This window comes from Ciconia boyciana, chromosome 13, assembly GCF_034638445.1.
Source record: "Ciconia boyciana chromosome 13, ASM3463844v1, whole genome shotgun sequence".
Taxonomy (NCBI): domain Eukaryota; kingdom Metazoa; phylum Chordata; class Aves; order Ciconiiformes; family Ciconiidae; genus Ciconia; species Ciconia boyciana.
In genome coordinates this window covers 5998839-6025159 of record NC_132946.1, presented here as the reverse complement: position 1 = coordinate 6025159, position 26321 = coordinate 5998839, and the positions used below count along the sequence as shown (strand labels likewise).

General features: G+C 39.1%; 1 protein-coding gene across 4 annotated transcripts in view; it reads right to left on the bottom strand.

The window, feature by feature from the left end:
• Positions 1-26321, bottom strand: part of MAD1L1 (mitotic arrest deficient 1 like 1) — a 378641-nt gene that overhangs the window by 265467 nt on the left and 86853 nt on the right. The window contains exon 2 of one of the 4 annotated variants that reach the window (XM_072878174.1): positions 25677-25780. The exons of the other annotated variants lie outside the window; for them this stretch is intronic. Within the exon in view, the coding sequence (XP_072734275.1) occupies positions 25677-25759 (83 nt within the window). The 5' untranslated portion in view covers positions 25760-25780. The remainder of the gene's footprint in view (positions 1-25676; positions 25781-26321) is intronic. 4 annotated transcript variants of the gene reach the window in all.

The following is a 26321-nucleotide window of genomic DNA, read 5'->3' as shown; positions in this document are numbered from 1 at the left end:
GAGACAATACTTAAACTCTCTGAAATGACTCTGTTACCATAGGTTTCCTTCCTATAAGAAGTGTGAAATTCAACTTTCTTACAACTCTCCACACCATGCCAAAGCAAATTATTGAGATCGTTTCTTCCTCTCTTAGGACAGATTGATAATTCTTCCAGAAACTGCACCAAACACAACATAAATCATCTCTATAAGAAAAAATCCAAAAAGAAAGTTATATTCCTTATTGACACAAAATGGGATTTGAAAGTAGGTACCCAGCAGCAAATACCATTAAAGTTAGATGTGGGCACTCTTCTTCCACACACGGCTTTTCACAAGTAATTGCTCACTCAGAATGAGCATTAAAAAAAAAAAAAAATAGTTTTAAAGAAATAAAGAGTTCTCCATTCAACATGAGCTTGGAGAACTGGCATTTTTAAAAATCTTTGCAAGTTCAAAGTAAACCTTTTAAGCCTTAAAGAGAAAAAGTCATTTCTGTTTATCAGCCTATTAATGTTCCTTGTTCCACATCCCAGTGAATGAGATGCCAACATCCTTCTGTTCTGAGCTGTTGAGACTCTTCATATTTTGCTCTTCCCTTCTGTAATCCACTTTAACGTAATCTTAATGATAAAACTTCATTTTCCAGAATGTTCTTTGAAAGACTGAGAACAATGACAGCAGAGAGTGAATGCTGGAGCTAAAAGATACATTTTAATAATCTCCTTCAAAAAATTACAAAAGCAACTGACAGCTCCTCCCCCCCGCCCCAATGATCCATAAAACATTATTTTAATCATTCCATCCTCTCAGTAGCCAAGTTACCACCTCAGAGGGACTAATAAAAAAAACAACAGGGAAAGCAAACAGGATGCCAGAACCAGTCTGTGTATCAACCTGAGAGGAACACAAAGAGGTCCACAGCAGCACAGAGACAATTAGAAGAGCAACACTGTCTGGGTCATGCTGCAGCCCAGGAAAAGATGAGACACTTGTACATCCAGGGCCAACTGTCAGAAAGGAGGATCCTATCAAAGAGAAAGCACCGAAAACCAGGGACCGTGGATGGGAAGAACACTGAAGATGCAGAGAGGGAAAACCCAATGATGGTGCTGTTGCACATATATAACAGAAAAACGAAATACACTGCAACTATCAACATCTTCATAACAGAGTCCAAAATAAAAAGGTTAGCACACAAGCTAACAAGGCAAAAAGGAGCAAGAGAAATTGTTTTGCAGCAAGACATTTGGATGAAGAAAAGCACACCCATTCCTGAGGCTTGACAACTTGCAGCCTTCTCAATGTATCTACACATGTATAGACAGTACACACAAAGACATAAACCACACTGGAAACTGATAAACAGAGAGCTTGAACAAAAATGTTATTTTTCATTCCAGTTGTTCTCCTCCAGGTTTTATAAGCCAACATGAAGGCATAAGTAGCAACAGGGTAACTCCCGCATGTCTTCGTGTTGTCCAGTGGGTAGCAGAACATCCCTGTCTGTGCCCTCCCTCAAGGCTCCTTCCAACCTCCAATTTGTGGCACGGACTTCTTCCCCCCTCAGCCTCTGCCTAGCCTGCCTCAACAGGAACCACCACCATCTGGGATGAAAATTAAAAGGGAACAACAGAAAGGAGAAGATGATGACAAAAATAGTCTGACTTAAAAAGGGGCAGGACAAGGGAAAGAAAAGGTGGGCCTTGGCAAAACAGAAAAATTTCCATCTTACGTTAAAAAGGAAAAAAAATTGATCCATTACAGAATGCTGCTGAAAAGATGGATGGGAGCTCAGAGAACACTGCTGCAGAATGGAGCTGCCTAAACTAATAAATTTAAGGCAGGTAAACTAGAAAAACAAACATCAGGAAGGAAGAGATGATTTTAGTGCTACAAGTATTTCAGCTCAAAAGTCAAAGGCTTGGGCGCTAACTTTTATTTTAATAAGATTGTTTGGCATCTTATTCTGCTTCCTTTCTTCTTCACATACAGAATTGTGAAGGTACCGAAGCAGCAGCATCCACCCCTGCTCTCAAACACTGTGCTGCTACTGCGATGTGCACAAGTGGGAACTGTGGAGGCCAACATTTCCATGCGAGCTGTTATTTGGTTACTACATTTAGAAGGAGCAACGATACAAAATATTAACATTTTTAGTGGAAGTTATCACATGGGCTATATTTTATTTAAAGCTTTAACTGTGCCTGATAGAGAGCCACATGAAATACTGCTACAGAAAATACTACACAAAACAGTCTACAGAGAGTCAGTAGGAAAACTAGCTTTCTTCTTGCGATTTATTTCTCCCAAGTCTTCAGCAAACACCTGCAAACTTCCTCTTGGTTCACACTTTCTATTTTCTCAAATACCTTTTATATAATTCACCATCATCAGGCTTCCATAAGTCACAAATCATTCAAAAATATGCAGTTCATACGTCACATTGCTGCTCTACATACAAGGAAGACTTGAATCATACTGAATTTATAATGAGGGAACAACATAAAGAGAATTATTTTGTTAGTGTGGACACATGAAATGGGTAAGAAGCAGACAGATGTTTGGAGCTTTATTGGTACACTGACAATATGTTTTATCATTGAGACAGTATTTAATTTTACTCCCTAACCAGCAGCGTAAATATCAGGCTCAGAAATGCAGTTGTTTCAAAGAGAATGGTTACAGAACAAAAATAACACAAATTTTATGTCCCAGCCCCAGTACAACAGTCATAATTGACTGGCAGGAGTTCAGATTTACTAAAAGACATTCACATCAGGCATCCTCTGCTTCCTTTCGTTACAGGGTCAACATGCTTGCTGCAACGTGCGCGGCTTTGCTGACCGCAATAACCCAAAGGAACCAAAACCAGGAACATTGCCAAAATGCAAAGGCCAGTGTGGCTCTATCTGAATGGATATTTAATCAGCCACTCAATGTGAGATTTACTGTCATGCTAATAAACATGCTTTCCACATCCACCATCAAGATGAGAATGAAAGCAACGTCTTAATTAATAAATGAGAGACTTCTGTGGTTTGTTTTGGTTTTAAGCTGAAACATGAACAGTTTGTCAAATACATTCATGACTGACTTCTGGAATTTAAAATATTTCAAGGGTGAGATAACTACAGGTATAAGTGTCCTTTTTCTAAGCCTCCAAACCTGAAGTGTTCATAAGGCCAAAGCTTCTATTAAAGGCATTTATTTGGTGAATAAAACTTCTACTGGTATTTAAAAACCACTGAACCCACAGTGCTTGTTGCATGCATCATAACTTGAAAATGCTGCCGTCTTCAGTAAAACTGGCTACAGGAGAAATCAAGCTGATAGTTGAATACACAAAGTGATTTATAATAGCTTATGTAGACAAATCTGTTAAGGGCTTTTGGTATGTCCAAATGCTCATGGCTCTTGTTCTGAATCAACAACAAGTCAGACACACTTGCATCCCGAGCAAACTGATTCCCTTTGCAGTGCTTGGTAGAGGGGCAAAAACTAAATGTTCTTAATAAAATGCAAGTAATTAAAAACCAGGAGTTAAAAACAACAGTCCTCTACGATTATGAACACGTCATATAGCCTGCACAGCATGTATCATCTATCTCTGTATCATAATTTTGTATGTGGCATTTGGCAATTACAGAGGACTGCTTATTTTTAAAGAGCATTCACTGATAAGGATTTTCCACTCCCACTCTGAGATAAGAATAATCCCCCCCGTACAAGTTAAAAGTGTCTTTCCAACACTGCAGAGAACAGGACGCACACTACAGCAATGCCTTCTGACCACAGATTGATACACCAAACTAGCAAAGATGTTGGTTAAATTGTTCAAAACGCATTACAGTGAGTTGGGAAGATAATATCTCCATTCCGATTATTTCAGTAAGACAGCCATGCTCATTTGGTCCCCTTTTCAGGCCCTAGTTTTTGCTCTCCAAACAATACTGGCTGGTGAGGAAGGTCAGCCTGTGGGCGATACGTCAGTAAGGAAACGCATGGAGCTTCAGCACCCAAAGATGGCAAATGGCTGCTCCCTTCCTCATCCCACCCCATACCAGCTTCGAACATGCAGTGCAATGCAAGGGAGCAAAATACTGGAGAAAAGGAACTGTCATAGGAGGGAGGAGAAAACAAACAAACAAAAAAACCCCAAAAACCAACGCTAAGGAAGAATTTTGAAAGAAAACCTTTTCTCCAGCCAGGATCCAAGCATCCTCTCTGCAGCTGGCTTTATTTACATCATCTAATTCAAATTCTAAATGCTTCCAAGTGTTATTACACTTTTTTCTTTGAAAACAAAAATGACAACAACTGAAACAAAACTGGGAATGAGAAAACCCGAAGATTGAAATAATTACTAATCAAAGCAGAGGCCTGTACATGGGATGGTGAAGTCACTGGCCAGCTCTACCCAGTAATTTCTCTTCGTGTCAGCTCTGATGAGTTTTATATTTCTAACATTTCATCAATTGGAATCACTAAATTCAATTTGCATTCACAGATAAACAGAGAGGGAATAATAAATACTCTCATCTGACCTTGAAGTGTGAGACAGAAAATTGCCCTCCATGATTTCATTTCAATCTGAGACATAATAAATAATGCAGTTGGTCCCATCAGTTACCAATCTATAATCACACTTGTGGGCTGGATGAACTCACGGCCAGCCTAAATACGATGAAGAAAGTCCAAACTTTTTACTCTTTTTGTACTAGTCTTTTTCTGCTTCTCCCTCACTATGAAGATTAAGCCTCTATCTCTATCCTTCCCCACTCACCCCCAAATACACTTGCCTGAAGGGTTTCAATTGTTGCACAGTCAGAAGGGGGAAGTGAGATGAAGGCATTGCACAGTTTTCTCAACCTAGTCCAGTACTATGTGCATTGTAAAAAATCTCCTGTAAATGCTCGAAATTCGATAAGTAGTCTCCTTCCCAGCAAGCTGTCAAGTCACAGGCCCAACTCCCCAGCACCGGTGCGAAGCACAGCAACACAGCACAGACAGCTGGTGACATGAACATCACGAGTGACTGAGAATATTTCCAATTTCTGTTAGACATTCAAACCAACACTTATCATGAGAGCAGAAGAGTCATCTGGGAATAGGCAGCATGAGAGCTGAGGAGCTGTAAAGGATAAAGGACTGATAAAGAGGAGTGAAAAAACGAAAATTTTCTTGAAGTAGGGAAAGAAGTGAGTAGGAGAATGGTTGTGCTGAACCAACTTGTCAGCAAACAAATCTGATGAAATTCTAGGCTCCTGACAGTTAGATAATAGCTTATCTTAATAAAATAAAGAGGATCAAAGTGTTTAGATGAGAAAAACAAAACATTAAACCCTTCATTGCAATATAACAAGTGAGCCCTCACAGACTCGTGACTCATTACAGCTTTGTGAAGGTTCTGCGGATCTGTTTCAAATGACCTTTTCCAATGAGACCTCATTTCCAATGTGCATTACTGTACTCCACAGTGAAATGAGTACTGAAATGAGTATTGTATATTACTGTTCAGTCACTTCCTTTTTTTTTTAATGTCTGAATCTAAGACTACCTGAATGAATTTACAGAAACACAATTGTCTAAAATATTTCTTGCAGAACAAGTCAGTGATGGACCCCCACCATAATTCTCACTAAAATTCAAAGCTACAGCTCAGCATTTCAGCATCAGGCTTTTGTCAGTGAAAACTCCTCCAGGTTACGTGATGAAAACCTGTCTAGGTTTTTACCGGGGACTGAGAAGATAATTCGTAATGGATACTTGTTGACAACAAATAAACCCAAACAATTAAGTACTACCCCCTAGCTTTTCCCCATGGGACATTGGCACAGATAAAAGTAAAGGAATGGCTGAAAAGTCACTTAGCTATCTATGACAAGCACTCCAACAGACTGCTGCTCTTGGCTTTTCTTTCTCACAAACACCAATTTAACTTCATCTCATATCCGCCTCCCACCTGCTTTGACTCAACTTACATCAAAGTAGTCTACCATGATCCACGCCATATTAAGCACAGCATTGTAACAGACTTGCTAATCATTAAATAAAAAATATGGAAGCATATTAACACTGCAAAGGTCTTAAAAATTCCATGACCAAATAACCTGACCTGTAATCATGAATTTTCCAAGTGCCATCGTGTCTTTGGGCGTAAACAATGTAACATGGTAATGTATAGTCTTTTCTACAATGCTCTGACAACAAATCAGGATTTGCTGCTAACTGCATCTGTTTCCTGCAGGATCTCTGCCTCATTTGCTGCAGAATTTGGAAGATTAATGAAGTGCAGAAATTGCTTAAAGAGAATGGTCTCACATTAAGGCAACTGAAAGTCTCCCAAAAAACCTGGTTCCAATTCTTGCCTATGCCAGATCTCCTAGCTGATACCATGAACTTTTCAAAGGTAGTCCTTGGTGCTTAGTCATTAGGTAGTCTTTCATGACACTACTGCTGAAATCAACAGCAGCTACTCATAACATATGAAGCCTTGGGTAATGCTACATCTTTTGAAAGAACAAGTTCTAAATATTCCAGAATAGCATCCCCAAAACAAGGCTACACTTTCTCCTTGCTTTGCATCTGGTATAATGGGGTTAGAATAAGAAATAACTAATAAATTATTAAATTTTTCTGTAGAATAACATGAATAGCTGTTCATTAAGTCAACATAATCCACCATCTCTGCCAAGTGAAACAGGAATCGTGCATAGTACAGGAAACTAGACTAAGGATGTGTCAGGCAACTTTACTTCTGGCATTTCCTACCCTCTGAGAGCTTCACCTTGCAACCCTGATGTTGCCTTCCAAGTACCTATTTTCCATAAGGGGCAAATATTATTCTAATGTTGAAAAAACATAAAAGCAAGAACATATATCTAAGAACAAGAATGAAGAAAAAACAGTAGAGTTAGCTGAAACTGCCCCCAAAACATCCAGTGTGGGGTAAGCTTCATCCCAGTTAAATTACTTTTCATTCTCATATACATCCGTTTTGGGCATGTATATAAGCAAACACAGACCCACAAAGCAGTGAAGAGCTGGTCTCCAGCCATCTGGTGTCAGATAATGAGACTAAAGAGACTGGGATTTTTCCAAGCTGGACTATCACACCATGAATATCTGCCATTCCTTTTTTAGTGGCTCTGCAGCCCCACTCTCTGCAAGCCCAAGAAATACTGTACAACTGCACAGTCTCACTCTGCCCAGCTGGTATATCTGGGCAGCTGAGCAGAGGCAAACTGCTTTCTCAGACACTGTTTCCAAGCAGTGATTTCTCCCCATGAAAAGGATGTGCCGAGATCAGACCTACTAACGAAGTCCTGCTAACCTTATTGCTAAAACATTCTGTTGATGTCCGTTTTCCCTATTACCACCCAGAAACCCACAGCACTATCTGAATCTTCCACTGGACTGTTGACACTGTTACAACTTACCTGCAGGGCGCAGAGACCTACTTGCCTCTAATTTCCTTCCCCAAAATTAGCCCAAAGAACCTTCAAAGCACTATAAGGCAAGAGGAATAAAGCTGTCACTGCGGAAGGAAAACTGCCAGAACAACTACATTTAGAGCTCTGTTACATCAACTCTCCTGCATCAATATTTTTAAATGTTTAATAAAACAATACTACATGCTATGCAATCTTTTTGCAATGAATACTTTATACAGAAACCAGTCAGGTGGACGTGTAAAAGCCTTTACGCAGCAGTTTCAGGTTTCAAAATTACTAGATGACCAGAGAGGTCAGATGCTTTATTTTGGGGTGAAGCTGTGACAGGGAAATGAATGTAAAGACATGGCAACCAAGTAATTTTGTTTCTGTACCGCTCATAAAAGAACAGCTCTGTTCAATGTAATTTGGGTGTGATCAGTTGGTGTCACAAATCATGCAACCACCAGGTCTATGTGCCAACACTGAGATGTTGGAGGGAAGGGATCGTAGTCCAGTGTGGATTCAGCAAGTACGGTGTGAAAAGTTTCAGCCCTCACCAGTGCAGCACCGTAACTCATCACACAAGCACTCAGACTGTTTCTGTGATGCTTTTATCCCAGAAGTTTTACACTGGATTAAAATGCAGCAGGAGTCCTTGCACAGTCAGCAAGTGTCTCAAATGGAGGGTTTGTAACGGCTCATCCCATCACATCTACCTCTGGAGCCCTAAGTCCATATCCAGAGGGATGCAGAACCCACCTCTTCTTTTCCAAGGCAAACATCAGCACCACTGAAGTTGTGCAACAGCCACTGATTTGGGTTGTATGAAAACTGCCTGAGGGCTAAGCTGCCTCAGTTTCCTGTGGAATTGCTTATGAGACATTTTTGGACACAGTGGTTGATTCAACCTCCTCATCTCTCTCTCCCCTGGGCTGTGGAAAAAGCACAGTCTTTTTTCACCTTCACGGGAGTCTCTCCACAGCAAGATCAACACACAATTACAGAGCTACTTTGTTTTCGATCATTGCCTTGCATTGTGGGAAGCAGTGTCAAGCACTGTGCCATTCCCAGGAAGGGATGTCATCTGCCAGACCATCCAGTCGCACCACGATCGGTTCTGCTTCATCTGATAGCTTCCCAGCTCCCAGCCCATGGTGTTTTGGGCATGCATTTCTTACACTGCAATCATTCTTGTTCCCATTCTGCCTTTTAATACTCACTTGACCATACTGGCATCATTTCTCCCCTCTCCATCTAACAGAGAATAATGAAGACCAGCGCTGCCAAATCTTTACCACCCAGACTCTCATGCCCCTGTCAGATATTACTCTGGCTGGTACTCCGTAACTAGGAAAAACTGATTTGATGCAGAAAATCAGATGTTTAGCTGCACTGTATTCTGCTACAGCAGTCTGAGAAGAATGAAAACAATTGTAAGTCTGCAAAATCACGAGCGGCAGGAGGTGAAGAAGGAGCAATTGGTCATTGCCTCTTTCAATAGAAGAGCTAAACAAATTAATGGAGGGAAATTCATCATGGGCTATTAAATACAAAAAGATATCACCCTCAGCTGAAGAAATCCTTAAGCTTCAAACTGAGGAAAATGTGAGAAGTATCACTGCACATTTGCTCCTTTATTAGACTTTCCCAAAGCTTCTGGCATTGATTCATTGGTTTAGGTTGATTTTTGATCTGATTGCAAGTTTAGGTTGATTTTTGATCTGATTGCAAATTGGGGAAAAGAGATAAAAAAGAGGGTTTACTCATTTTTAATGCACACCAGCATATCTCATCTAGCTTAAATTTTTACTCAGGTGCACATTTTTGTTGCATTTTCTTAGGTGAATATGTTGTCATTTAATCTCTTTCATACGTGAGTCATATTCAATTTCCAAACTATAAATTAGTAAACTGGGAAAAAAATTCTATTCTCACAGGTGCAGTTTGCCAGCTCTTGGATATGGCAGCAAGTGGTCCAGCTGATCAGTCTCTGCTACCACAAGCTTCCAATGGAAAAAAAAAAAAAGGATTCAAAAACTGTCAGAATCTCCTAATATGTAAGAATTAAGGCCATAACTATCTATTGTATTTGAACATACTTGTGTTCATGTTTTCTCAGCATTTGGAACTGCTTCATTCCCTTAGCACTACGTTGCAGGCCAAAGGCCATCGCACAACACAGCTCCAACTAGATCATGACTTTGCTATCCAAAAGGTGCAGCCTTTGCAGAGGACAGCAAAAAAGGATCACGCACCAAAGAGGAGATAAAAAGTGGCTGCAAGTCACAGGCATCCCACAGACGCATATGAAGATAAGGTTGATGTGCATAATCTGTGCTGTTCAATGGATATAAAAAGAGGTGACTAGAGCAGCAGATGTTACAGACCAGAACAATCAGGCTGATCCTCACCTTGCCCTGCCTCCCCAGCCAGGACTCTTCACAGCACCTGTCTTCATGTAGTTCTGTTAGAATGCGAATAGGAATTAAAAGGATTGTGAATCAACTTCCCATGCAAGAAGACATCTGCTTATGATCTTCTCTCTGGTTAACAGACACAATATTCATTTTCAGCGATCTCAGGTGACAATAACAAGTAGGACTACGAAAGAAAAATTTCAAAGACCCAAATTTTCCAGAGAGGTCTTCTTTTAAAAATATATCTAGAGAAACCAAACATGAATAAAAACCCAAAGGGCATAAAAAAATAACATCATGTGTGATTTCACATCAAGTGGCCACCTGCATATAGAGAAAAACAGAAAATTATTCGTATTTTAAAGTCATTTGGAAAGGCAGCCCTTAATACACCATCACCACCATCTTCCATAATATGATGGGCAGGCAGAGCATTCCTACATTAAGAATTCATAGCTGTACCAGCCAAAACAAGAAAGTTAAGAACATACAACTGGAAAACACAGAGATACTTGGCAAGGCTGACTTATCTATCACTTTAAAAAACAGTTCATACCATGGCGCTTTTTGGGGTTGGTTGTTTTTTTGTTTTGTTTTGTTTTTAAAGTAAAGCAAGAAAGATAATGCTGCTGATGTGTTTATTTTGCAAGCTCCTTTATGAAGGAAAGATGACATTGCTAGGCGGGAAACCTTCAATGAGAGCTTTGGGCCAGCAAAACAAATACAGAAGGAAAAGTTATCGAGACCAAAACTAAAAACCCAACACAATAAATGGGATGCACAGCTCGCTCTCTCTGGAGCTACCCAACATCACAATTAGCAGTGCTGGTCCCTCCACAGCCTGCGTCTCCCACATTCAATATAGGCACTTTGGCAGCCAATAGATGATCTATGCTCAGCGTGCCCCGTGATTGCCACCTGTCTTCCATTATCATCTCCCCCGCTGCCTCCATTGTACCTCATTAATAAAGCCCATTCTTCCTGTTTATTTCCTTATCGATCCACTGTCTCCTGCATGGGAAAAGGCATCGATGCAGTTAAGGGCAAGCACCTGCTTAAAGACTTCACCCTTCAGCTACTTTCTGAAAGTGCATTTTATTCTCACTGGATAATAAGATTCTGTGGTTAAAGGAGCTTTTAGGTATTGGCATTGTCATAAAATGTTCCTTGTGTCCTACTTCACTGGAGCTGACAAACTCTCTGCTTGCTGTCAGTGGTCTAATGAGAAAAGAAGCACTTCTAAAGAGCTTTGGATACTTTTGCATTGCAAAGTGAAAAGGAGAAAGTGAGATATTTCAACGATGTTCCATTTCATTTCAAAGCCCCATAAGGAGGAAAGAAAAAAGGGAATGTTTCTGCACAATCACTGTATCAACCAAGCAGCTCACTTATTAATCTCTCCTTCCTCCGCATTCACTGGCTTGGGGGCTTGGAAAGTTGACACTTGACTTGAAAAATGTCAACTCTAAGCAGTTTATTTCCTCTTGAACTTTAAGAGCTGACTGAGACAGAAGTGACCTTTAAAAAGGCAGGGTTAGTTCTTGTATGAATTGATAGAAGGATTCTTTGCTTACACAGCACAGCAAGGTACTGAGCAAATCTCCTATGCAAACACCCCTTTCTCACCAGAGGCAAGAAGAACACCATGTTCCATCAGCCACAAGATTCACAAGACTGGAGAACCTGGGACCTGGTGACCTAGCTTGTCTACATCAAGAAGGGAAGACTAACTATGTTACAGCCATAAACTGGCGACCTTATATATACACAGGACAGACACTACACCAGTATTCATAACCTGACGATGCCTGATCCTCCATCACAAGGAAGCAGCGCAGGCACAACCACAATTAAGTACACTCACTAACTTGTACCTAAATCACACCACCAGCCCAGACTACAAAACAGCCAAGCAGGCCTGCTGCCAGTGGGACACGGCAAGATACCAGAACTCCTATTCTGGGACATCTAGCTGGTTGTTGTGACTTTGCTTACATCAATCTCTGCTGAAGCCGGAAAAGAAACTAATCACTACGTAGCTCATTAACGGTCTTCGATGAAAGGCAGTTTAAAAATGCAAATCAATACACAACAATAACTACTAATAATACTTGCTGCCACACTAGTAGCCAGAAACGTAACTGGGCAGAATATTCTTGTCTGAGGTCCACCACACAATTAATACTACCAGGTGTCCAAAGAAAGGCAATTGAAGGATTTTGTGGCAGCAGAGGATAACCTAGGAGTTTTGATAAAGGAAATTCACAAAGCAAATATCTGGGATGCTAATGAGTATGGGAATCCACTGGAGATAAATAAGTTTAGTTTGCCTGTGTGCTAATAGTGACACTTAGTTGAACATCATTTGAAGATATGAAGTGCCCTGCTGAGAGGAGGGCCTGTACCCTAAAGCAAGATATCCAAATTATACTTCATTTATCCCAAATAGTGCAAAAGTATTCACCCGTTTCTCACTCTGTAAGGAAGGCAGACGTGGCCATTTCGATAATGGCAAAATGTTAATGCAGAAGGTGAGCAAGCTTTCCACCGCTGGGCAGAAAAATCACAGAGTTAGGGTCGAAATTTAGATTATTTTTTTAAATTATATTTTATTTCTAGTCTTGATCTTCATCTACCATGCCATGTCGACTGCTAGCAGTAAAAGACTGATGGAGTTCAGAAATCTCCAGCGAAGTATGAAGTATCACTTTGCCATCAGCAGCAATGAAAGGCTTCCAATCTACCACCAGCCCACTTAAGCGGAAGCGGACATTTTATAAAAAGAACCCCACGGCTATTCTGTGAAATTTACAGAATTTACTTTTTCTTTTTCTCTGGAAGGAAAGTACACATCAAACTCACCAAGGCAGACAGAAGTAGTCAAGCCCTATATAGTCTACATTAACTCATTAAAAATGAATCATTTCTGTCATTATTCCTAAGGTTTAGTGTCAGGCAGCATGCCTCAAGAAAGATTGGGGGGGGAAGAGATGGGGAGCGATACTTTGTTCTCCAGTGCAACTGGAAGCATGACAAAGAACGGCAGCATCAGTGGGATACTGAGCAGAAACTCTCAAATAAGAGCTTGGCATCTCACTGCTAGTGGATACTTATACATATATTTCAGGTGCAGGAATCTTCTATTTATATGTGTGTGTGTCTATATATATATATATAGACACAAACACACAGTACTTATCAATGCATATTAAAAAAAGAATACCTGTACTGTTTTATCCTACATGGTGTTGCAAAAGTAGCAAATATTAGGATTAACTTTTTAATATTTTTTTTAAAATACTGACTGACCTCTCTGATGGGGCTTTTCCTATGCATATAACCACCAGAGGTCTCAGAGAAACCTATTCTCTCCTGCGATGCATGAGAGACTCCCACTTTCAAAGTTACTGTACAATCGCTTCTTTTTAACGGTCAATTTAACAGCATTTAGCCTCCAACTGTTGCATTCAGGCACAGAATACTGCATTTGGGAATCTGATTCTTGCACGTAAACAGGCTTAACATCTGTATGGCAATATGAAAATACAAAAATACAAATTTGTATGGTAGGTGTATAACTACTGCAAAACAGATTTGCTTGACTGTAATACACATCAAACAACATTAAAAAGCAGTAAGAAACTGCCATCTTATTTACATGAGCTGTACTTTGAGACTTCTAACTTTTGCCTGAAGGTTTTAATTAAAGCAATTCATGTCCCAGGGCATTCTTCTTGTAATAAGTCGTCTTCCTCATTCAATTGCTTCAAGGACTCTGCTCTCTATGCTTTGGCACAATCTAATCACTCATATGGGAGCAAATGATAACATGAACGCAGATCAGAAAAATATCTTTGAATGAACCAAGAAAGATGAAGAACTAGATGTAAAAGAAGAAACACTTTTGCACCCTTTATTCAAGAGTCTATTAGATCTTCGGAAAGACAATAAAGGGATGGGGGGTGGTGTGCTGGTCTGCGTAAAACTTGAAACTTATGAGTTCAGTCACTGCTTGTTTAAATACTCCTAACACGTACGTTGATCTAACTTTCAGGAGAGATCATCTTAAGTCAGATAGGGAATTCTTAGAATCATAGAATGCTTTGGATTGGAAGGGACCTTTACAGGTCATCTAGTCCGACCCTCCTGCAAGAGCAGGGACATCTTCAATTAGATCAGGTTGCTCAGAGCCCCATCCAACCTGACCTTGAATGTTTCCAGGGATGAGGCCTCCACTACCTCTCTGGGCAACCTGTTCCAGTGCCTCACCACCCTCATTGTAAAAAATTTCTTTCTTAAATCCAGTCTAAATCTGCCCTCCCTTAGTTTAAAACCATTGCTCCTTGTTCTGTCACATCAGGCCTTGCTAAAAAGTCTGTCCCCATGTTTCCTATAGGCCCCCTTTAAGTACTGGAAGGCTGCTATAAGGTCTCCCCACAGCCTTCTCTTCTCCAGGCTGAACAACCCCAACTCTCTCAGCCTGTCCTCGTAGGAGTCTTCTATCCTATTTATATTTTGAAAGAACATGGAGAGAGAAAAAGAAGAAAGAAGTGATCAAGAACCCACATTTGGCAGCTCTGTCTTTGCCATTTAATTCAGTCAGAGGCAGGAGAATTTACAAGTCACACCCACTTTGGTTACTCTGGGTATTTTAGCAGAAATGTACCCAGTGACTCAGAATAAAGGGCAGAATTTTCCCCCAGATTTCATGCAACAAGACAGAAAACAAAGTTTACTGAAGGATAAAGAAATGTCAACAGTCCTAGGCAAGGCACAATGAACAATCTTACTAGTATGTGTGTAAGCTACCTTCTAGCAGCATAACGCAAAGCTAAGCAGGGCTTTCTCTGAAAATGGGGAATCCATCTTTACCATAAGGACTTTGACTCATACATTGCAATAACACACTGCTGGATCTGGAAAAAAAATAAGAATTAAAAAAACCCAAACTCACTCAACAAATTAGACAACGTAGGATGGTTAGAAAGGGGAAAGTTGCCGTTAAAGCAACGCTTCTTCTGGATGTGCCATTAAAGTACTCACAGCTGCACCACTGCCAAAGGCTGGAGGTACCAGACTCTCTGATGATGCTTGCTAACGAAGTTTGCCACTGTGCATGTCCCTCTTCTAATGTTTGTGCAATGTTAGTCTGGGTGGAATTGTTAATAGGAAGCAATGCAAAAAAAATTTGTAATTGTTGACATTCTTGTCAATTTTGCACAAATACCTTAAGCAAACCCTCTTACCAAATTCATCAACACAGTGAGGAAAAAAATTTTTAAAAAATTGTCTTTTTCTAAAAACTTTAAAAAGTAATTTGAGCAGAAAACTGGTCATTTTATTGCAAATATACCATTGCAAATTCACAAGAAGCTTGTAAGAATACAGAAAAGATCTAATTCCATGAACAGCAACAACGTCACCCTTGAATGCCAGCAGAGTTACTTGTGGATTGACTACTATTTGGTGATGCTCTAGACAGAGCAGATGTACCAGCTGTGAGCGATGTTCCAAACCAAAGACTATTTGCAGGTACTCCATTACATGGCAAGTGTCAGCTAGGAACAGCCAGGAAGTGCTTCACAGGCTTTCTAAATTGCTACATAAAGATGAGATTACATATAAAAGATAACTTGCAGAGGAACTACATATGGCCATCATTCTTGTTAAAAGTTAAAAAAAGAAAATAAAAATAATTTAAAAAGCAACCAATCACCAAGAAAACAAAACAAAACAAACCCCAGGACAGAATACTAAAGTCACACATAAGATCATCAGGATTTTAAGAAGATTATTTTGTGCATGTACGCTGCCTGAACTGACAGACTACTAACCTGGGAAAGATTTTTCTTTGATGTTATGGCTGTTCAAAGTTATTCTCAAATTGAATAAAAACAGTAAATAGCAAAAACCCAAATCTATAAAAGTTTCCAAATATACTATACTGTATAGTATCATGCTATAATGGCATACATGCCTAAAAGTAAATATTTTCTGATCTCTAGCTAATTTTATGACATTTTTAGTATCTCAAAATGAGTATATATTGAGAAGTCTACTTGGAATCACTTAAATCAGTCTAATAAACAGTCAATCAATTTTAGTTGAATTCATTAATCTATTTAGAGATTATTGATTCCATAGCTCCAACTATTAGTTACTGATAGCATATATACATTTAACAACCTGAGAATGATTTAAAAATCCATAAGCCTGTAATTACTTGTTACAAACTTCATACAAGAGTATTTTAAAAGCCTAATCCAGCTGATTTCATTAGTGCTTTTCTGATACTTCTCTAAATCTAGACAATGATAATCAATTCATTCCAAGGCTGTTCATGCTCTCATTTTCAGGATCTTGGTGTTCCAATATTTGCGTTTCTATTAAGGCAGGACAGACTAGTGAAACAACTGTTTTCATGGTTTTATAAAAATGTATTAAAATATTTCTATCGATTCTAGGTTATTAAAGGATTCTTTTTGAAAAAAATATAAATTTAATGTTTGTAGTTTACCACTAGTGTTTACAGAATAAAACCACAGTTTCACAAGTTCATCAATTTTTTTAATTGGATTTATGAAATAGTTTGTTTCATCCATCTGTGGTGCAGTATATGGGATAAAAGCATTGCATTAGAATTACAGAGAATTAAAGGTACAACCCAACATTTATACTGCACTGAACTTTCAAGCCACCAATATTAACTACAGCACAGTGAATTCTTGCAAAGATTACCTGGGCAAGTTGATATTTTTACACCAGATGAGAAACTTGTATTTGGTTTTCTGCCACCATCATGAATGGAACAAAGGCCGAGCAAAAAGATTTTGTCTGTTGGCTCCTCAGAGTGTTTTTTTTAAGTCTGAATTAAACTATTAAACTGAAATAAAAGATTGCATCTGAAACTAAAAACTTAATCTTTCCTAAGTTAACCACACGACACCCAGAATTCCAGGGAAACTGTCACATATAAGCAGTAACAACCATGACTGAAAGCACGAAGTAACACCTAGCTTTTAGATACACTGAAAGAATAATGTCTTGTGAAATACCAGTAATTTGTGAAACATTTGTACCCTACCAAATGTATGTAATTTTCATTTGGTTATCAGATATCTCACCTCTCTGAGCCTGCTTCAGGACAGGGAACTACTACTTGCTTATTTTAGAAACCAGCGTTTATTTATTCCAAAGCCAGAAAATATAACTGCTTTAACCTAAGGCAGATAAGAGAAATTCCTTCAGTTTTGCCCAAAACTGAAGACTAAGCTTAACCAAGTCCTCAGCATTTATTTTAAATGTGGGGCACAAATTTAGTTTGCAGCCTTTATGGCCTAGATTGGCACATGCTCAAGTTTTATTTTTGGTTTTGGTGGGGGTTTTTTTGAAAACGCTTTTTTATCCTCTAAGAAAAGTGCTGGCAATTTGGTTTGAACAAACATATATAAGCTTCCTATGAGGTCTTACAACAAGTTGTTAAGTAGAAAATAATGCTTTTAGCACTTTGCACGTTTCTGCACTGTTAAGTGCTGGTGCAGAGCAGGGAAACGACATGAGCGGACGGGCTGGCATTCGCTCCATGAAAAATACCAAAACACAGAACACCAATATTGAATATTCAAACAATTTTCAGTATTTATTCCAGTTTTCCTTCAAGCTTCTACAAAAAATCATAAGCAATCGTATTAAATAACATCGAATCTATGTACGTAAAGCTAATTTTCACTGACATCCCAAGACAAATCTTTCAGCCAGGAAAGAGCCCTGAAGAGAGACATAAACTAATCCATACAGCCACCTGAACAAGCTTTGCTTGCCTTCATGAGGCTCCCCACTCAATCCTGAAAACCAAGATCCATTTGATATCAACTAATTGTGGTTATTCTCACCATCTTTCTAAGTGAGGGCTAGACAGAAATCCTAGGCGGCACAGGTTACTGATGCTGCGTGCAGGAGAGTTCTGACCTCAGAAGGTAAAATCTGGATTGCCAAGAAGATTACAGGTGCCAGGCTTACAGTTTCATTAGAAGAAATTAGTGTGTTTTTGCACAAGATTCAGTGTGCATTGATTCTAAAAAAAAAAAATGAAATACTGTGTGTAATCAACTACAAAGCTCTGCTGGTAGCTCTGCATTTTTAAAAAAATCAATCTGAAAATCCAATGCCTCCAAAAAATAAGGTAAACACACCTAATGATTACATTTAATAGCATAGTAGTAGATCTAAATGTAAATGCAAGGAAAAAGAGACTACAAATAAATATGAGTCTGTAATAGCTGTAAACGTCTTGCCTTTAGGAACATCTAATTTATTTTTAAAGGTAAGTTCTAAGTCTCCTGTTTTCTCTCCTCTGGGTCCCATAAACTGTGACTGTGTTAATATAAAGCTTAGTCTGTTCTTAAAGAACAGCTGAGCAGCTTCGTTTCTATTCTAATCTTCAAGCAAAGGTCATATCTCAAGTAGGCTTTTTCCACTCTTTCTTGTGTTGTATACAGGAGACATGCTGGGGTGGGTTGCCTTTCCCCCAAACAATGCAGATGAAGTTTCAGCCCAAACAGGTTTGCAGGAGACACTGACATTTCTCATCCAGCCACATCGCTTCTGAAAGTATTTCAAATACATTAAATTCAGAGCTCATATGCCTGGGAGGGTCCCCTGACAAACACGTGATCTGTGCTATTTTACACAGGCTGCAGATACAGTTCAAAAACAAGAGTGAAAATTTCCTATTCATTTCATGTGTTTGCTGTGGATAGTAGTGATAATTAACCAGAGAGATGTAAATTAATTTCATAATGGATAATTTCAGTGGAAACATCCAGCTGTCCTGAATCTGGTTTGTGCCTGGAATTGAGACTAGAACCAGGCATTTTCCACCCTCTATTCTGAATATTGCCCAAATGTATTCATTCCCTAACCCCTGTGCAGTGGGGAAATGGACTGCTTGAGAAAAACTACCACAAAAACTGGGGCAGCTGATCTGTCCAACTAGGAAGCACACCCATAACCAGAGGGTTGCTGGCTCACTGCGTGGGTTGAGTACTTTATGTTAACTTACCAGCAATTACTCATTTTATTCTCTAATCCGAAGTGTGTGCATGTGCATCTATGTTCATATGCACATAAAGTCATATTTTGAAGTGTGACGTTTATGGGTAACAGCACAGCTTAGGAAGGAGGAAGTTTAAGTAAGTCTGCAATAGCACTTGGTTGAACATCACCACTCCACATACAGAGCCCCACTGATAGCATTCACCTTCAGACATTTGTGTGCAAGCACTAAAGAAAATAATATAAACATTTTTGCTTTGCTTCCATTCAAGATACATTAAGCCTGAAAAGCAAAGAATGGTATCACAGCACGCTAACTAGGGAAGACAATTCCAAAACTGCCTCTGAATCTCAGCAATTAAAAGAATTAGACGGTGACCCTTTGAGTCCGATCAGCATGAAATTGTTCAGATATGGAAAAAATTAGTACGAAAGGGAAAAATGTACTTTGTCTTGCATACTTGCATACTTGTCCACCATACTTTTTTTGGTCTGGCTAGTGGTTAGGGTCTTCCCATCAGATGCAGAGTATCTCTGGCTGTGTTTCGCCCTCCATGCGTGGTAATTTCTCCCTGAAAACGGACAATGCCTTTCTGAACAGATAAGCCTGCAGACTTTGGACCAGATGATTTGAATTGCATTTCTTAGCAATTCATTTCGAAGCTCTGCAGTTCATGAATCAGGGCTTTACCAGACCTGGCAAGAACAGTGCTAATCCCCTCTATTTCTGTACCAATCCAGGAAACTGAAGAGAGAGTTTCTGGGGAAAAAAAGGTGCTGTGTAAAGTGCTGCTCTCCCATGAGCAACATGCTACCAGCTGTCAGACAGCCAAGGCAGTCATCACACAGTTTGCAGGGTAAATGCTTCTGTTGTGCTGTGCAAGTGCCAGGACAGTAAGACCAAGATATATGACCCTCAATTAGTTCTGCCTAATGCTTTCTTGGCAATACTGTCCGAGCTTGGTATATTTTGTCCCTTTTTTCCTTAACTTTTTTTCTTGAATTATTTTTTCTGTACATGAAAAATTATGAAGATCAAAATTGAAGGAAAAAAAATACCTCCAAACTTTTGTTAGGTCCCTGCCATGCCGTATTTAATCTGTGAGAAACAGACCAAAACCAATACTTAGCACTTTAAAAAACAATATTCATACTTTGCCAATGAACACAGAAAGAGGTTTGAAATAAGACTTTACAATATACAGATTAAGGAATTCTCTTTTTACATTTCTCATGGTCAAAGACAGCAGGCAATGCAGCCCCACTAAAATGAGACAAAGCCATTCTACAGAGAAACACTAAAAGCCCTTCATATTCACAAATTCCTCATCTCATTTTTCAAGGAGAATCTCTTCTTGCAGAAACATTACAAAACCATTTTCTTCCTCTTTCATCTTCATGAAACAACACATTATTTCCATGCAGGGAGCGAAGGTGCAAGGGCATTAAAATCCAGAGTCATTACAATGACCGACCAGCTAGCAGTCATTTCTAACAAAACTCAGCTACAAATCTCGTGCTCGAGACCACGACACCTCTGAAGCTCCCCAGACTGAACAAAGGCTGAAGAATTTCATCCTCTACCCAAACATAAGTAATAAAGTACATAATCCCACTGTAATTTCCTTAAATAGGAAGGAACTGGCAGACTGGTGATATAGAGAGAACAGAAATGCTGGACCAAGTTAAATTATCTCTATAGTTTTTATACTATATATGACAGCTGCTAATAACACTCATTCATATGGGAAAAGGATCTTTGATACCGTATTTCTAGTAATATATTTTTGACACACAGTAAGTATTTATAAAAAGAGGTTGATGCATATGAACAATTAAGAAATTTAAGCCTCCAGCATCACTCTATTGCATAATTTAATTCTGAACGTTGAAAACTCAATACCCAAAAATCTCAACATTACAAAATACGGTGAATACTTCTATAGTATTTTGAAGGCAGACAAACAGGCATTTCATCTGCACTCTGAAGTAACTAAAAAGTTATGTAGCAGCTGCTTCCAGACTAAATCCAGGAGATCATGTCCTGTTGAGAAGCAAGGTACGTTAAGGAATCTCCCTACAGTACTAAGACAGGTTCTGGTCATCTTGAAGCACGGGCAAAAGCTTGTGCACGTCTGCCTAAAAAAAGACTACAAATGTATCCACTGTTTCTTATCCAAATGTCCCAAATTCCATACACCAGCATAGGTGACTCTTTTTAAGAGCCGTCATTCTCAAAATGCAGTCCCAGATATCCTCTTTTATGATCCCGAGCCTTCATTTCGGTGCTCTTGTCTATATAATGGGATAACGCTATTGACGTCACTTGCAAAGCAATTTCATTTCCACAGAGGAAACATTCTCCAGAAGACAAAGTAAAACTTGTTACATCTTCGATACAGTCTGGGAAGGGGAGCCTTTTTACAATGTCTGAAAGCTTGTCTGGTTTTACCAAGATTATTAAATGCTCTAAGAAGAGACACTGACACTGCACAGAAACCTCTTTTACATACTTAGACCAACAACATTACAATAATTTCACTCTTGTAAGAGCAACGTGTTGTTATCCTCCTTGATACTTTTCCCAATTTGCAACTTTATTCTAGAAAGGCTGCTCTGGCATTGAATGGACTGCAAACAGGTCTCAGAGCTGTTGCTGCCCTTCCTCTTTCATAAGGCGGAAAGTCCAGGAGCTTGAAGAGGGGCGTGCAGTGGAGCGCAGCGTGGGAAACGTACACTTCTGTGAGCACCAGAGCTAGGAAAGTCTGGTTTTCCCCAAATTTGTGTTTAAAATTTGATCGACTTTGCTGTGAAGATGATGTGAGCTCTAATAGAAACTCTATTAATGAGTAGGGCATTTCCACATTATAAAGGCTCCTCCTGTACCTTCACAGGAGTTTTGCAAGGTTTGCACTCTCACTGCACTTCTTCCCCTCTGCTAAAAAATTCCCAAGTCCTCTCTCCTCTATTCAGATGCTAGTTTTCACAAGACTAGTGAGAACTTCATATCATTCAAAACACTGTGACAAAGAATTTAAACAGTTATTGGACAGCAGATTTATATGCATATTTCCTGGGGTTTTTTTCCTGGGGTACCTTAACTTAGGTACACACTGAGCTATAGGCCTCTAGAGTCAAGTCTTTGCCAACTACCTGTTGCACTACGTTTCAGGAGATAAGCAGGTAACACCGAAGTTACACTGTGGAAGCAAATAAATCTATTATTTTAAAAATAAATTAAAAAACCAAACCAGAACAAACAAAAAAAAACACCACACACAAAAAACACCACAAAAACCCACACCAAAAAAACTTTAAGGAGAAAATCACTTTGGAAAACTAAAGTGCTAAACAACAGTGTTAGCAGTTTCAACCGTCTTAGAAAGACCTATCACATATTTTGACCAAAGAACAATACAGAGGATATAATAGGCTTTCATAACAGTCACCATGGGAGAGAGGTCTCTGCAAAGTGGTCACCTTCAGTCTCAAGAAATCAAAACAGTATATAAAATCTCCCAGGTAACTGCATGTACACAGTTACAAACAGGGATATCTTTAGCCTGAAGACAGACTTAAGACTTAAAAGCAATTTATTTTCCACTTTCCATAATACTTTTAAAATATTTATTAGTGGTTGTCCAGTTCTTAAAAGTAAATTCCATCTAAAATTCATAAAACAACTTTTTCGTGTTTAGCCACTGAAATATTTTGCATTTGTAGATACGGTTATAAATTAATTGCAGCAGCAACACATGTAAGAAGGAAAATTAACAGGTTAGGGCTCTTATCTGGGATTCAGCAGATCTAAGTTCAAAGCCTCATTGAGCCTCAGGCTTTCAGCTTAACCTCAGGCAATTCATTTAACCTCCTCTGGACCTCTGTTACTCATCTGTACAACACTGTATTTAATAAGAATGTCATAATACTTCTTATCTACAGGGTTTATACGATAAACATGCAAAAAATTCCAGTACTAGGATCGGTGTGGGTATCTATAGACACACAGAAGACTCAAAACCCAAACGCTTCTCAACAGAACCTTCAGGGCACAAATAATATCTCCTCTCTAAAAGAGAGTAAAAAACCCACATCTCCCAAAAAGCCCAGAAATTATCATTAAAAACGATAATTGTCGGAAGACATAGCAAAGTTTTCTCCAAGTATCAGAAGCCCCAAACAAGACTACAATAAATGAGAGATATAGGTCTGAGATGTGGACAGCCAGCTCAGAGGGAAAAATCCCCTTAATTTCAGATAACAAGAGAAAGGAGATGAGACAAACCCAGTTAGTTCTGCTCCAGTGTTACGGATGGGGAAATCGGCTATTCCCTGCTGTTAGAGAAGGAGCCATGCTAGAGGCAACACACAGTGCCTGTGGTTTCCAAAGGGGAAACAGAGGTAGCAAGCAGGTGGTGCCAGTTAGTGGACAGCATAGCAGTATCTTCAGGAGAAGCATTTTGATTTTCTACCTGTCCTGGTGCATTGACTTCTTTGCAAAGGGAAATCTGGACACGACCTGGAAGAGGAGTCCAGGACACAGAGGAGGGGTAGATTTTGAACCATGATGACAAAGCCAAAAATAAAAATCAGCAGCTTTCTGATAACCTTAGCACTTTCAGTAACCTGTGGTCAAGGATGGCAGGTAATAACATATAGCGCATTTTATCAGATAAAATAGATTTACCTTATGGGGCTGAGCCATATATTAGATATCCCAATATATGGCTGTAATTTAGCAATCTAGTAGGGATGAGGAGGGAGAGCAAAGAACTGCACTTCTGCTTCTTTACAAACCTTCCTCAAAGCAACTTCTGTCCAGAGATAAGGAGGAAAGGCAGCCAAGAACTGATCAAATGAACCAATGGAAGATGTTCAGGCATGTCACTGGAAATAAACCACTTTAAAGAAACACAGCTCAGTTAAGTAAAGAGAAAAATCTGAACAAATACAAATGCATTTCAAAAGAAGATACTCATAACAGACTCTCCATGGGCAGCAGCACAAGCAAGTCAGCTGATAAAGCAGATTCAGCTCCTAAAGCAAATGGAATTCACATTCGCATTTAGTTAGTGGAAATCTACTAGATACCCGAGGGTGATGAACATTAAACAGTGTGAAATTTTATTGCATTTTTCTTCTCCCCTCCTGGGATTTTTATGACGATAACCATTTTTTGCATATAAACAGTGTGAGCTCCAAAAGCTTCATTTTAATCGAAGATGTTCCATGAAAATTTAACGTGCGCAAAGGCTTTGAGTGCTAAGGTTTCGTCGTGAAGAATGACATATTTAAATAGTTAGTGAATTAAACCTACATTCATGTTGTGAATGGTAAGGTGACTTAGAAATTCAAACCCAGCAGGTTCTGAAGTACAGTGAATTTGCTCCATCGATAATTTGCAATTTATTTGAATATTCCTGGTGTACAGAAACTTGTTTAACTGTCTTGTCATGCACAAGACTGATTTCCTGAACACCCACCTACATTATTATTAACATTTATATGCTGCCACACTTTGCACTGAGTACACACATATTCCATTTTTAAAGACTGTCGCTATTCCCCCAAAAACACTATTCACAGCATTCACACTGGGTCAGACCAAATTTAATCTAGCCCAGCACTCTGTCTTCAACAGAAGCCAAGGCAGATGCCTTTGGAGAAATACAAGAGCAGGACAAAGGCATAGCAAAACTTTTGCAGAATATTCTCCACGTCTTCAGCAACTTATAGCTCAGACACTTTCTGAATCAAGTGTGGTACCTTTGTAATTATGGACCTATATGTCTTTTTCTTCCTTTAACATTTTACTCCCTTTTTGAACTTCTACAACATCCTACAGCATGGTATCCCAAAGCTTAATCACTACTCATCATGATTGTGCTGGTTTAAGCCAACAAATTTTATTTGCTGGTCTCTGGTTCCTGTAGAGCAGGCAGACACTCAGCATTAGAGAAAATTGTGAGTTATCCTGAACGCAAAAAGACAGTAACAAGAGAGCATGCAAGGAAGCTGAGGTGATAAAGATGCACGTCCACATTGTGAAGAGACAGACAATTCTTCACTAAGCAGATATTCTACCTAGCTGCAGGAACTACTGCATAGAAATGAACAAAAATTCCCTACAAATTAAATTGTTTCAACACATTTTTTACTGGTAGCATGCAGATAACAAATCTCTAAAGAAAATCCCAAAACAGATTACAACTGGTTTTTTATAGCCCCAAGTATCAGAGAAGTTTTATGAGACAGAGGAAAGAGACAGCAGCTACACAGAACACCCTTCATTTAAAAGGCAGGATAATAAATGAATATAAACACAATGGAAGGAACAAGGAAAATAAATACTGTCTTGTTGTCCTTAGTCATGCTTACAGCTTAAAAGGCAGGTTGGGGGTTGCAGCTATAATGCATCCAAAAACTAACCAGCACCTAGATTTTAAGCAAGGAAGACAAATGACAAACAGAAGGGACTACAAGAATAAAACGTTTGTGTGTAAAAGGATGGGAAAAACAGAAGGGAAGAAGAATCTCAGCAATATGAGCAGCTCAAAGACAGGGCAAATGAAAAGGTGATAATAAAAGGAAACTAGCCGCCAGTGAAATATATGTTAAAAAAACCAAACCAACAATTGCTACTGAAATTTGAGCACCAGTCAAGAAGCAATGCTGCAGTTCAAGAAGTTACAAAAGTCCCTCTGGATAACAAAAAGTCACTCTGAACTCATGAGGTTTAGAGGGACATGCTCAGGGTGACCAGAAAAGGGAGGACAAAGCATACCTGGTGCTTCCTGCTTCATAGAAAACATTCCCCCAAAGTAACGGAGCACTGAAAGAAGTGGTACATGGTTTCTTCTGCAACATTATGAAGGGAGACTCAGGAACCTACAATGGGGAATGATCTTGCATCAACAGAATGCACTAACACCTTATATTGAATCCCCAGCACAAAGCTTAGCGTACTGTGAATTCGCAGGATGTACAAGAGAAGCAGCTTAAGAAACCTTCACCCCAAACTGAATGCACTCTCTCTCATTTACTTAAATAAGAATCCAAATAAAAGACACAAAGGAAGATTTCATTCCCACTTAGATTCCTTTATTCAAAAGAAAATGTCTTCTGCTGCTTTCCATCTCTGAATTCACAAAAGAAAAAACATAGAACATTTCTGTCTACTCTAAGAAAACTCCGAGCAAAATGATCAGAAGCCCGTATGAGCAGATGAAACCAGAAAGTTTCCGTACTAAACAGTTTCCTCTACCTCAAAATCTCCCCCACTGCCTTTTTTTTTAAAAAAAAAAAAAAAACAAAAAACCACACACATTTTAGCTACATCTATTGATTTTCCTCCTCCTCCTTCAGGGAATATTCACAGATGTGCAAAGCCACCTCTAACAGCAACATTAGCTGAAGCAAAAAATGAAAT